This window comes from Pteropus alecto, unplaced genomic scaffold (genome assembly GCF_000325575.1).
Source record: "Pteropus alecto unplaced genomic scaffold, ASM32557v1 scaffold50, whole genome shotgun sequence".
NCBI classification, from domain to species: Eukaryota; Metazoa; Chordata; class Mammalia; order Chiroptera; family Pteropodidae; genus Pteropus; species Pteropus alecto.
Window position 1 is genome coordinate 7,934,003 of NW_006431918.1, and position 11,396 is coordinate 7,945,398.

An 11,396-nucleotide genomic window follows, 5' to 3' on the forward strand; every position below is an offset into this window, starting at 1 on the left:
AGCTTAACCTCTTGCACTCAGCCTTAAAGAGCCATTTCTGGAAGAAAATGTCCACAATATGTCATCAGATATAACACCAAATGTGACATCAGTCCTTTAAAATAAATGATCATACAGAGAATAGTCAATAACAAAGTGATCTAAAAGCAATAATAGTCTCAGTGCCCTACATCTTCAGCTACAGGAGGTGGAGAAGGAGAAATAAGATGTAGAATTAATTAGGCCACTTTTGCTTTTAAGGTTCATGTACTTTTTATGTGGTACTATAGATTTCAGAGTCACATGTATATATTTATATATTTTCTTTCCTGTTTTTATATTTGAGTTTTTGACTAATGACCCTTACATTGAAAAAAATCAGCCCTTTTGCAGTTTTATCCTTTTCAGTCAAACAGATGTTACCATGTGCACTTAAAATTTAATAAGTATTTTTCTGTCTTCTTACCTGTCATTTCACATTGAGTTGTGAGTTTGGAAGTCAATGACACTAAAAATGTTTTTATGAAAATTTTTCCTTTTATATCTGGAGAGAGGGACTTGTTTTCTAAATTTATAAATAGGGAAACTGTTAATCCTTTTGCCTGAGAGAAATATCAGTAACTGAATTTAAAATTTGCAGTATAGATTTAATACAGAGCTTCTTATAATCTATTTTTATCAAAAATAGTACATTGAACCATTTTGGAGAATTATAAACCTCTTTATAATGCGTAAATTTTAATTTTATTGTTGAATTTTACCTTATTAAAATAATGTCAACTTTTTTAATGCTGAATCTTATTTTAAAAAGATTTATTAGTAATGCTTTTGTCATTTAAGACTTTAAATCCTGTGTTGAAGCAGATTTCACTCTACTTGGTAATATTTCACACTAATCTTATAATTAATATTTAAAACACTGAAAGATTAAAAAAAAATTTAAATGAAGTGTATATTTTTAAAAACTAATCAAATATGTAGGAGATGCTTCAGTGGACTTCCAGTTAAGGAGATATGTCATATTTAATGTAACATTTTTGAAAAAGGATACAAACTCTTTGTAACTATATATTTTTTTTATCTTAAAGAAATATTAGTTTTGGAACTCAGTACATAGATTGTACTTTAGTATTGTTTGTCAGCATAATTGATGCTAATATATTATGTAAGCAAATAGCTTAATTTTTAAATGCTTTATTAAATGAAGTATCTTATAGTTGACATTTATTTTTAATTTCGTGTTAATTATGAAACTTTTTTTTTTAATCCTAACTTAACGATAGGCTAATGAAAATAAACATTAAACAGTAAAGTATACAAACAAAACAGTTAATATAATAAAAAAAGGTTGAAATTATAGAATTTAGCATGGATAAATACTGTGCTTTAATATGGAATTTGAATGTTTAAAATAGATATTACTAAGGCTAATGTGTCTGTTTTATTTTATGACTTTTCAGTTTTGATTTAACTCAGGCGACAGGATATTTTAAAAATGCAGAATCTTAAAGCATCATGAAGTATATTATCATTATCAAAAGACGACATCTAATAGAAATGCCATCAGAGATTAGTTATATATTTTAGTAGTAAGAGCCATCTTTTTTATAGATTGATTTGATTTGAAGGAAAGCCTCTGGTGTAAAGGTGGCAGAGTAAATACCTGAAGAGTGATGTTCTCTGTTCGTGCGATCAATACTAGCCCCATGACTCTACTTCTGGCTACCTTCTAGTTAAAAACAAATTTTTTAATTCTGACAATTTAATTGCCCTTCCCAAGTTCACATTAACTTGCTTGGGGAAAAGGGCTTTAGGTAATTTTTCAAAGAGAGACCCTCCAAAGTGGTTATTTATAAAAGTCATTTTGTAATGGGAGATTTCTTTAACTTTGCAGAAACTGAGTCGTATTTTTGAATTAAAATGAATACTTCTTATGATTAAATATTCTTTATGGAAATTAGCAGCATCAAACAGAAGTGGATATTTGATTCTTGATGGCATTTTCTTCTATTTTATAGTTTTAAAATTTATTAGAAATGGATTGTAATGACTCGTAACTTTCTCCTCATGCACAGAGCCCAGTTTGTCAGTTATTTATTATCAGAGCATGTTAGATCTGGAAAGATCTTAAGGCTAAAGTTTAGTTTAACTTTATTCTTCACAGATAAAGAAATTGGTGAAACAAAAGGCCAACGTAATTCTTGGTAGATATAGGATTAAGCCCAGGTTATCCCATGACTAGTGAGATTTTACCATTGTACTATGCTGTCTTCTAAAATTCATTGTTAAGTATAATGGGAATTTTATATTCAAATTAAAGCAACATGAAAAATGTTTTAAACAGTAGAAAGATTGGTTTTAATTCAAACACTAGCTGTAGAATCCTATTGAATTCGAGACATTTTTATTTTGTAGTGAATGTGTACGCAAATTGAAATATATGAGAGGGATTTAACAACATAGTTGAAAAAGTATCTTGTAATTATATGGAATGATACATGTACCTCATCTGGTTTTCTAGGGATGACAGACCATGTAAAGATCCTAAATCATGCCATTCCTTTATAAATTCAATAATGCTAAGTACTGTTGTTTTCTTTTTAGGATCAACATGTACGAGGTTCTCTAACACTTTTAGGGAACCCATGATCATTAGGAGATGAACTTAGCTTGTTTTCCTAATCATCCTTTGTAGTTTCACTGATTTTTTCTAGAGTAAATTTTTTTGACTTGGAACCCTTTTGAAACTGCACAAACTATAAAGTGGAATTAGTTCAGGATAGTATAAGATATCCTCAGTGTGCCCTGTGCTGAATGAACAGTTAATAGTATGTACTTCACATTACACTGAATAGATACCCATATTTATTTTATGTACATTTGGGGTCACTTTATTTCAGTAGTAATCTTTTTTTTTTTTTTTTTTAACAAAGTGACTAATTCTTAATGTATGAACTTTTTCTGTATTATGAACTATTGATGATTAATTCACTGATGCAGTGGACTTTTAAAAGGAGATTTATATATCACAGATGGAACAGTTTTCTGTGTTATTTTTTTCTTTAGATTTTACTTACCTCGCCTGTGTCGAATATATAAATCAACTCAGGCCCAGTGCTATCTCTAAAGAACTTGAACTTTACGTTTTAAGGACCAGCTTCTCTCTGAGCCCTCTTATTGCTCTTAGCCTCAGTGAATCAAAAGTTGTGATTCAAAGAAAGCATTTTTGACAGTTTTATCTAATTTTATGTAACAGTTGCACTTATTGTTAGAATAAATATTACACCAGAATTAATGTGTGATTCGATGAATGGAATCTGTTAATAGTGATACGACAAATTTAAAGTTATCCTGTTTGGTAATAATTTTATTAGCCAGAAAAGATCTGAATCAAGCTTTAAAATTAAACCAAAAGTACGTTTTGACTTCATCCAATTAAATTTTTATTCTAGTGTAGAATATACTCACAGATGGTATCAAAATAGTTGATACTTCTTTTAATGGTTGATTAAATATAAGGCAAACAAAAGTTAAAAATATACTTTTCCCAGCACGTAAACATGATAATTATCTTTTATTTTATGCTTGGGAGAGTTTTGTTCTAATTTTGGAAAAAAAAAGTTCTGTAGCAGAAAGCTATTAGACCAGTGAGAATTGAACACCAGCGCATGTGGTGTGTATTAGAGTACTGTTGGTAATTTTACTGCTGCTAACTTAAAATCCTCAAGGGGGAGTTAATTACAGGAAAACCATTCTAAATATCAGTAAGCTGCATATTTTCCATGACAAGAGGTTTTTCAGTTGAGGTTGAACAATTCCAGAATCTGAGCTTGTAAAAATAAGTAAATAAATAAAAAGTGGGTGTTTGTATGCATACAGTAGACCTATGGTACTTTAAATTTTTTTCATAAAATTTTATTAAATTCAGAAGTTACTGTGTTTTAATGTGTCAGCATGATGAGAACATATTTTAAAATGTTAAAATTCCAGTTGAAAGAGTTAAGAAATTATATTTAGTGGTCAGTTAAATGAATGTGAATTTATTTACTAAGTTATTTCAAACCACTGGCTACTCTTATTTTTTTGGTAAGTGTTTGCAGATTAAAATGATTCCTCCCTCTTTTCATATTAACTTTGTGTACTTCATGTCTGCAATAATCAGGTGTTAAATTTAGTTTTTCTGATGTGTGTGGCATATACTCATCAAATTTAGGTTTTGAAAGGAATTTTTTTTTAATTTGTTATAATTCTGACTTTTTAAAATGCATTATGAGAAACATGAGAATTAGTAAACAAATCAGTGAATTACATATACATTTATATTTGTATAGCGGTTAAGAGCCCAGATACTGCTTCTACTCTGCCTGGATTGAAATCCTGACTCTACTTTTCACTAGCTGTGTTGCCTTGGACAAATTATGTAACCTCTCTGATCCTGTTTATTCATCTGAAAAGGAGAAATTAGCAGAGGGTTTATGAGAATTAAGTGATTTAAATATGTTAAGTGCTTTGAACACTGCCTGACACATAAGTGTTCTTTAATATTAGCATTATTATCATCATCATCATCATCATTTCTGCTTTGAAGAAGGAATTGTAAATTCAGGAAATCATCATGCAACACACTGCTTTTGTACTAAATTCTGACAGGCAGTTGTTAATTTATTATAACTTACTTTATAAGAAAATACAGAAGATGGTGATTTCTCTTGTATTTCCCACTAACCAATTTGTTTCTAGTAAAATTGATAGTATATTGGAAAAGATCTTGTTTTAGCTAAGGACAGTGTTTATGATTTCACAGTAAGGGAATATTAACAATGATAAAAAAAACTGCTATTTTCCTGGAAAAATATTTTTTTGTCATATTTCTTCGTAGCTTTAAAAAAAATAAAGCCACTTAAATTAGGTACTTTAAATTTTTTTCAAATATTTAGTGAGACCTTCATTGTGTGTAGCATACTATGCTGAATGTGGGTATGAAGGAAAATAAGATTTTATTTACCAATAGAGAGTTTTTAAAGCTAAATATAGAAAGAAAGCTTCTTTCCACGATTTCCTTAAAAATAATAGGAAACACCTGTGCTCTTTTAAGTAGTGCCATAGGTATTGTATGTAAATGATATACATGGTGAATTCACAATAAATATGATAAAAATAAATTTTAACCTTTATGGTTATCCATAACCATATCTATTAAACTCAAAGAAGCTTTGATTTGTCAGGTTAACCAGATAACATACATGTAGTTTAACTATTAGACATAAATTCTGTAGATAAATATTAGTCATGTTACTGAAAATGGATTATCCTTTGTGGGTTTGGGGACTTTTGCCTGGGCAGAAACTGCAGTGGAGTAAAAAGCTTTCCCATCTGATTTCCATATCAATGGCTGCTGCTTGGGTGGATCAGGTGCTTTGCCTCTGGGATTTCCCTAGCTAGAAACCCAGAATGTAAGGAAGATGCTAAACTTTCCCTTCTGTGACACTATGAGCTTTTAAGTCACAGTTGTAAAGTTACTATCTGGTTTTATGTATTTCTAAAGGAGAAAGCCACTCACAGCAACGGAGTCACTCTGGAGGGATAGAGGGTTTTAAAGTCAGAATTTTGAGTTCCACTGTTTTCTCCTTTCTGTTCCACCTCCACTCTTCCTGGTTCCAGGGTTGGCTGTAGGTGCTCCTCAGAGCTGCTTCTTCACTCCCTAGATTTCTTGTATTCTTTCTCTACTTCCTCTCCTTTCCTGCCGCCTTGTTGCAGTGGCTGAGTCTGGTGCTGCTGTTCCTGCTCTCCACAGGCCGCTGCAGCTCAGGCAGTGAGAGGCTCTTTGCCCAGATGCCTCTCATCCCAGGCTTTCTGTTATGTTTGCCCCTGGGGTGTCTTAGCCCTTTAGTTTAAACACATGGAGGAGGTAGTGTTTGAGCCACCACTTCGTTTCCACACTGCCTTGCTCTTGGATATTTGTATAAGGGCTGAAGTAAGGGTGCGGGTGGGGTGAGGTGAGGTATGGGCAAGGGCAAGGTGAAGGAAAGAGGGAGGTTGGAATAAAAGGAAGAGAATATAGCTTCTAAGAGCTTCTAGAGCTTTATGAGTGTCAGATATGGCTTCAGTAGCTGGCTAAATCCTAATTGGCTATGAATCTTTCTTAGCTCTGACTCTTATTACTTCTGTATTCTCCTTCATAACCACTCTTCCACCATTTCAAAATGTTTGTCAGTATAATACTCCAGGAATCAGTAAGTCTTTCTTATTTTTCAATGTTAAGTAGGTATTGTTTCTAAAACTAGGTTCTGATTTTTGCTACCGATAAATTTCCAAAAATGTGCTGCCTTTGAACCTTCTCCTGCCCTAACTATAAGTAAATAAATGGTTCGGTGAGTGGTGCAAGGGTCACGTTTAATGGGATTAGGGCGCTTGTTCAGGGTAACATTAACTGGGTTTGGGCAATCGTGTTTGTCAGAAGGAGCATGTGTGCCATCCCAATCACTTTCCCCACAGCGGATGACTCTGTAGAAATGATTGACCATTCCTGGCTACCTATCCTTACCTCAGTTCCCTGCCCTCCTGCCAAAGTACTCTTCCCAGAGCTGACGGACAGCTTTGTTTCCTTTTCATTTCAGCTGCAGATGAAGATATCCTTGCTAAGGGAAAACAGTCCATCAAGGGTCAGGCTTTAGGAAATCAGAACTCAGAAAACGAGATCCTCCTGGAAAGCGACGACGATACTCTGTCATCCGTGGATGAGAAAGATTTAGAGAATCTTGCCGGTAAATTCAGTGCTTGTGCAGCTGTTTCAGCTAGTTCTGGACCAATAAGCATCTAATTACTTAGTTTTTCAGCTGTGACCACTAGGACTTGCTAAGTCTACACCCACAATTACATTAGATAAAATTTTTTGTTCTTTCATTTTCCTTTTAACCTTCAGCACTGTTTCTCTTTTACTTTTCAGTTCTTTCAGTCGCTTTACCCTAGTCATCTTTTTTTTTTTTTTTTAATAAATAATGTTCACTGACAAAGAAAAAAAGTTTAAAAGCACCAACAACAAAGCAAAATTTCTTTACCTATCCCATGGGAGTTACCTAATCTTTATAAAATGAGAGCTATAAGAAAAATTCTGCAAATTGTTTGGTAAATAAAGCTTGGAGGCAGATGAGCTATTTGCCTTGATATACAGATCTTAGTAAACATGCTGCATATACATTTAACTCTCAAAAAAAAAAAAATAAAAAATCCATTCCAAGAATGCTATGGCTTTATACAGGATTCACATATTTTACTTGATATAGGAATTTTGATTTGCATTCTGCAGATTTTCAGTTTTACTTCCCTTATGGGAAAAATTCTCTTGTTTAGCCTGGAAGTTGAATCATTCATTAAATGAATTTTTTTTTTCTTTAATGCCTGGGGCTCTGTCCTTCAAGGTGGAAAGTCTAAAAGATTCTACAGTTTCTTTGTTGAAAGTTATGTAATCTTCTATTTTGATAATTTTAAGAGAAAAGGCGTTATAAATCTTACATTTAGTGACATCTGCAATCTGTGCTCTGTGCTACTATGCAATGAATGATAATGAAAAGCAAAAATAGATGATGGTATCATCTCTGATGACCATGAACTTCTGTGTAAAGTAATGTAAAATTAATTGGAGCATAGTGTTAAGGGATTCGGGGCGGGAATAGAGAGTAAAGTGGACAGTCCTGTTCTCTAGTTGTTTCCTTCATATCCATTTACCCATTTCTTCCACCTTTATTTTGCTCTATTCTTGCTACTAGTAATACATTCATACAGTAATAGAGGTGAAAGGGGAGTTTAATTATATAATCTTGACAATGGCAATAGGATTAAGAAGTAATCCACACTAATAAAGTGATGTGGGTTAGAAATGAAGTGGAAATTGTCAGGGGTCTTCTTTAGGACCTAGGCTGCCTTAGCTCCTGCAGCTGTCTGCTTACCCTGTAATTGAATGTCTGAGAGTGATTGAAAAAATGTTATTTCTTCTCAGGATTACATGCTAATGTACAGAGGGCAAAGGAGACACCAAAAGAACACATAGCTGCTTATTTCATCCATTTATAGGGATGAGCTTTGGGAAATCATGGCTGTTCCACAGCTATCTGCTGCCCATCTGCAAACACAATGTATTTGTACATTGGGAATAGAGGGCAAAACCTGCTCTGATCTCTGCAGAGCATCCCTTCTATTGTCCTGCTGGCACACATTAAGATTGATGTGAGATTAAGTATCAACACCCTTCTAACAATCGATGGAAATGTCAATTCATCTGAATTTTGAAACACTTATTCATCCATTGATTACCTGAATAGGTGTACCATGTTTATAGGCACTATATTAATTCAGACCACTAAGTGCCAGTCTTCTCTTGCTGTTTTCTTCACCTATAGGATTTGTACAATGAGGAATTGACATAGGATTTCCAATTCTTACTAAATCTGTCTCTACCTAAATATATATAATGTAATAATTATTTTTAGTCCTTATTTTAGGTTTAGCTCTAATATGCTTTATGCTCTTCTATCTATTGACTCTATTGTTTTCAGTAGCAGGCTGATTTGTCTCTTTGATAAGCCCTTTGGAGATTTGATTATTCCAATAAAAATTCATTCACTTGGAAATCCACCCTCCAGCTGTTTACTCCCAGAGTCCCTGAACTACACTAATATTAGATTTGGAAGCGTTGAACAATATTTAACAATGGAAAGGCAGGCTTAGTAAATAAGTATTTCTACCAATCTTTCATGGATAAAGTTATTATGGAAGAGGTTTTGTGTCAACCTAGCACAAAATCTTTATCAGAGAATATGGTGAAATGTGTTTCTCACTTTACTAATAAGCTAGTGTTCTTTTTGTAATCATGCCCCAGCCAAACTCTGAGCTAACCTCTGGCCTTAGGAGCCTATTGAGTCATCCTTGCTCCTGGTTGTTGTTCCATGTTGTTGGATAGCCCGAGGCATGTTTTCTAAATGGAATGTGGATGGACTTATTTAGGCAGAGCCACCCTCTGAACCAGGAGATTAGACCGAAGCTTTGCAGACTCCCTGTAAAATAATTGCATCCTAGTTTACTGTTGTCATTAATTGTCTATTATTAATCTCTTAGTATGAGAATCCGAACTTTGCATTTTCAGAGGAAGATTTGGGGTGGATAGAATTTCTAAGTGTAGGAGTTGGCAGGCAATTTGGTGCTAGAGGTGAGAATTTTAAAATTAAATAAAATTTCTGCTTGAATCTATTTGATTTTTTGAAAAATGTTATTCCAAATTGTATGGCTTGTCTTTTCCTTTTGGCAGGTCCTGTTAGCCTGAGCACACCAGCTCAGCTTGTGGCCCCCTCTGTGGTAGCAAAGGGCACTCTTTCTGTCACCTCCTCTGAACTCTATTTCGAGGTAGATGAAGAGGACCCCAACTTCAAGAATATCGACCCCAAGGTGAGGCGACAAGGAATGGGTTTCATTCCTATGGAATTTTATTTTTCTTTTGATGGGTTGGTGTGCTGCTGTTAGGTAGGGTTGGCATTGGTACGATCTGACAGATTTCGTTTGAATTTCTTGCTGAATCATGTCTATATGCAAGGCAAATATCTTCTTTAGTTTATGATTCCCCTATCAGCTAGTGAGATTATTAAAGTTCATTTAGATTTAAAAACAATTCCCATTTAATTGCATATATCATTAGCTCATTCAAGGATGGGAGGAGAACCTCAGGGAATATCTTCTATAAATATATTTTGCCTCCTAGGGCCCGAGGCGAATTAAGCTACAAAATTCAGTGAGATTGAGAGAGGAATTATTTTGTTTAGCCTTTATATTATCTAGCTATAATACCAATATATCATTCTCCTCGCTTTGTCCTCATGACTTACTACTCTGTCGTGCATGCATGTCTTGTGTGTGTATGCGATGTTTCTGTTTCCCATTACCTGTAGTTGATTTTACAAGGCACTGCATAATTTCCTATTCTTAAATGAAAATGTAATTTCCCCTTTAAAATATATTTCTGATTACTTTTCAGACCTTGGCAACTTTATTTTACTAAGAAACATTTGTGGCACAGCCATAAAGCCAAAATTAGGTTTGTTTCATGAAAGTGAATGGTTGAATTTGTTCTGAGAGAAACAGCCTCTTTTAAAATGAGCAAAATAAGCATCCTTTAGTAAGAGAAGTGGTTTTTTAAAAACTAGAATACTTTAGGCTGATAGATTGTGTGTGTATGTGTATGTACATACACATACACAAATTCCGAGTTTATTGGTAGAGAGTTCTTTGGTTTTGCAATAATGTGAATTGTTAAATTTTAGTCATTTAGAAGTATTTCAAAGTAGCTCTTGATGCAAATGTTATAATTTTATTAAAACTTCACAATCATTTCTTGTCCTACATATGTTTCTAGCACATTGTTTCAAAATTGCTGCCTTTATTAAGATAGGATTTGGTAGACTGTATGAAAGGAAGGCTACAATGGAACTGATTATTTTTACCTTGATAATTCAGCTCATCCAATGCAGAGAAAACTTTAATTCAGAAAGTCCATCAACTAGAAAAATTTTCACGCTGCATGGCTGAAATATCTGAAAATATGTTGTCATTTCTTTAGGAAAGAAAGATAACCAAAATTACTTAAACTCTCTAATTTATGGTAGTTGTGGCTTTGAAAGGCTGAAATTTATTAAGAATATTCTAATATGTTGTTGGACATTTCATGGCTTAAAATTTAAATTGTGATTTAAAGATGTCTAATGTAATTCTACACAATTTTAGAACCTCTGCCAGTCTTTGTAATTAGCTTCTTTGATTTTATTTACTCCTTTGGGGGAAACTGTAACTTTTGTTTCTGTCTGATCATATTCTGTGCAACGTCATTAAATTTTTTCCCCCGTTGCTTGGGCAATACAGAAATCTTTTACACTGATCACAGAAATTGTTTGTATCACACACAACAACCTGCCTAATATTACAGAAATCAAAATTTCTGCTAATTTGTATTTGAATTTGTTTTCAGCCAGTTCTTGGAAGAATTTTTGATTTTGTATAGATTTTGGTGCTTTAACGTATTTTATAATGACTCTGTGTTCCTGCAGTGTTTTTCTTTTTTAGTTGCATAAAATTAAACGAGGGGAAAAGGATACTGGATTTGGGGAATTTTTATTTATTCTCGTCAAGACTTGAAAACTTTTTTCCTGGGATAGCTGGAGGGAGATATGTTTCTAATGCTGTAAATACGTTTGAGAATGAAAAAATGGTCATTTTAAGATGGCATTTTAATCTTTTACACTAACACTGTGTGCTTAAATCATTTCTTTGTAAATCTAAACACCCATTACTTGCTTTGAAAATGTTCTTAAAAATAGGCATTTTCTCCAGAGAAGAAATTCATTTTTTTTTAATCAAAAAATTAGTGTATTTGTCTG

General features: G+C 33.3%; 1 protein-coding gene across 1 annotated transcript in view; it reads left to right on the forward strand.

The window, feature by feature from the left end:
• The window catches only part of LRBA (LPS responsive beige-like anchor protein), a 558,252-nt gene that overhangs the window by 305,238 nt on the left and 241,618 nt on the right, over positions 1-11,396 (forward strand). Inside the window, exons 41-42 of the mRNA XM_006906268.3 lie at positions 6,597-6,743; positions 9,281-9,417. Of these exons, the coding sequence (XP_006906330.1) occupies positions 6,597-6,743; positions 9,281-9,417 (284 nt within the window). The remainder of the gene's footprint in view (positions 1-6,596; positions 6,744-9,280; positions 9,418-11,396) is intronic.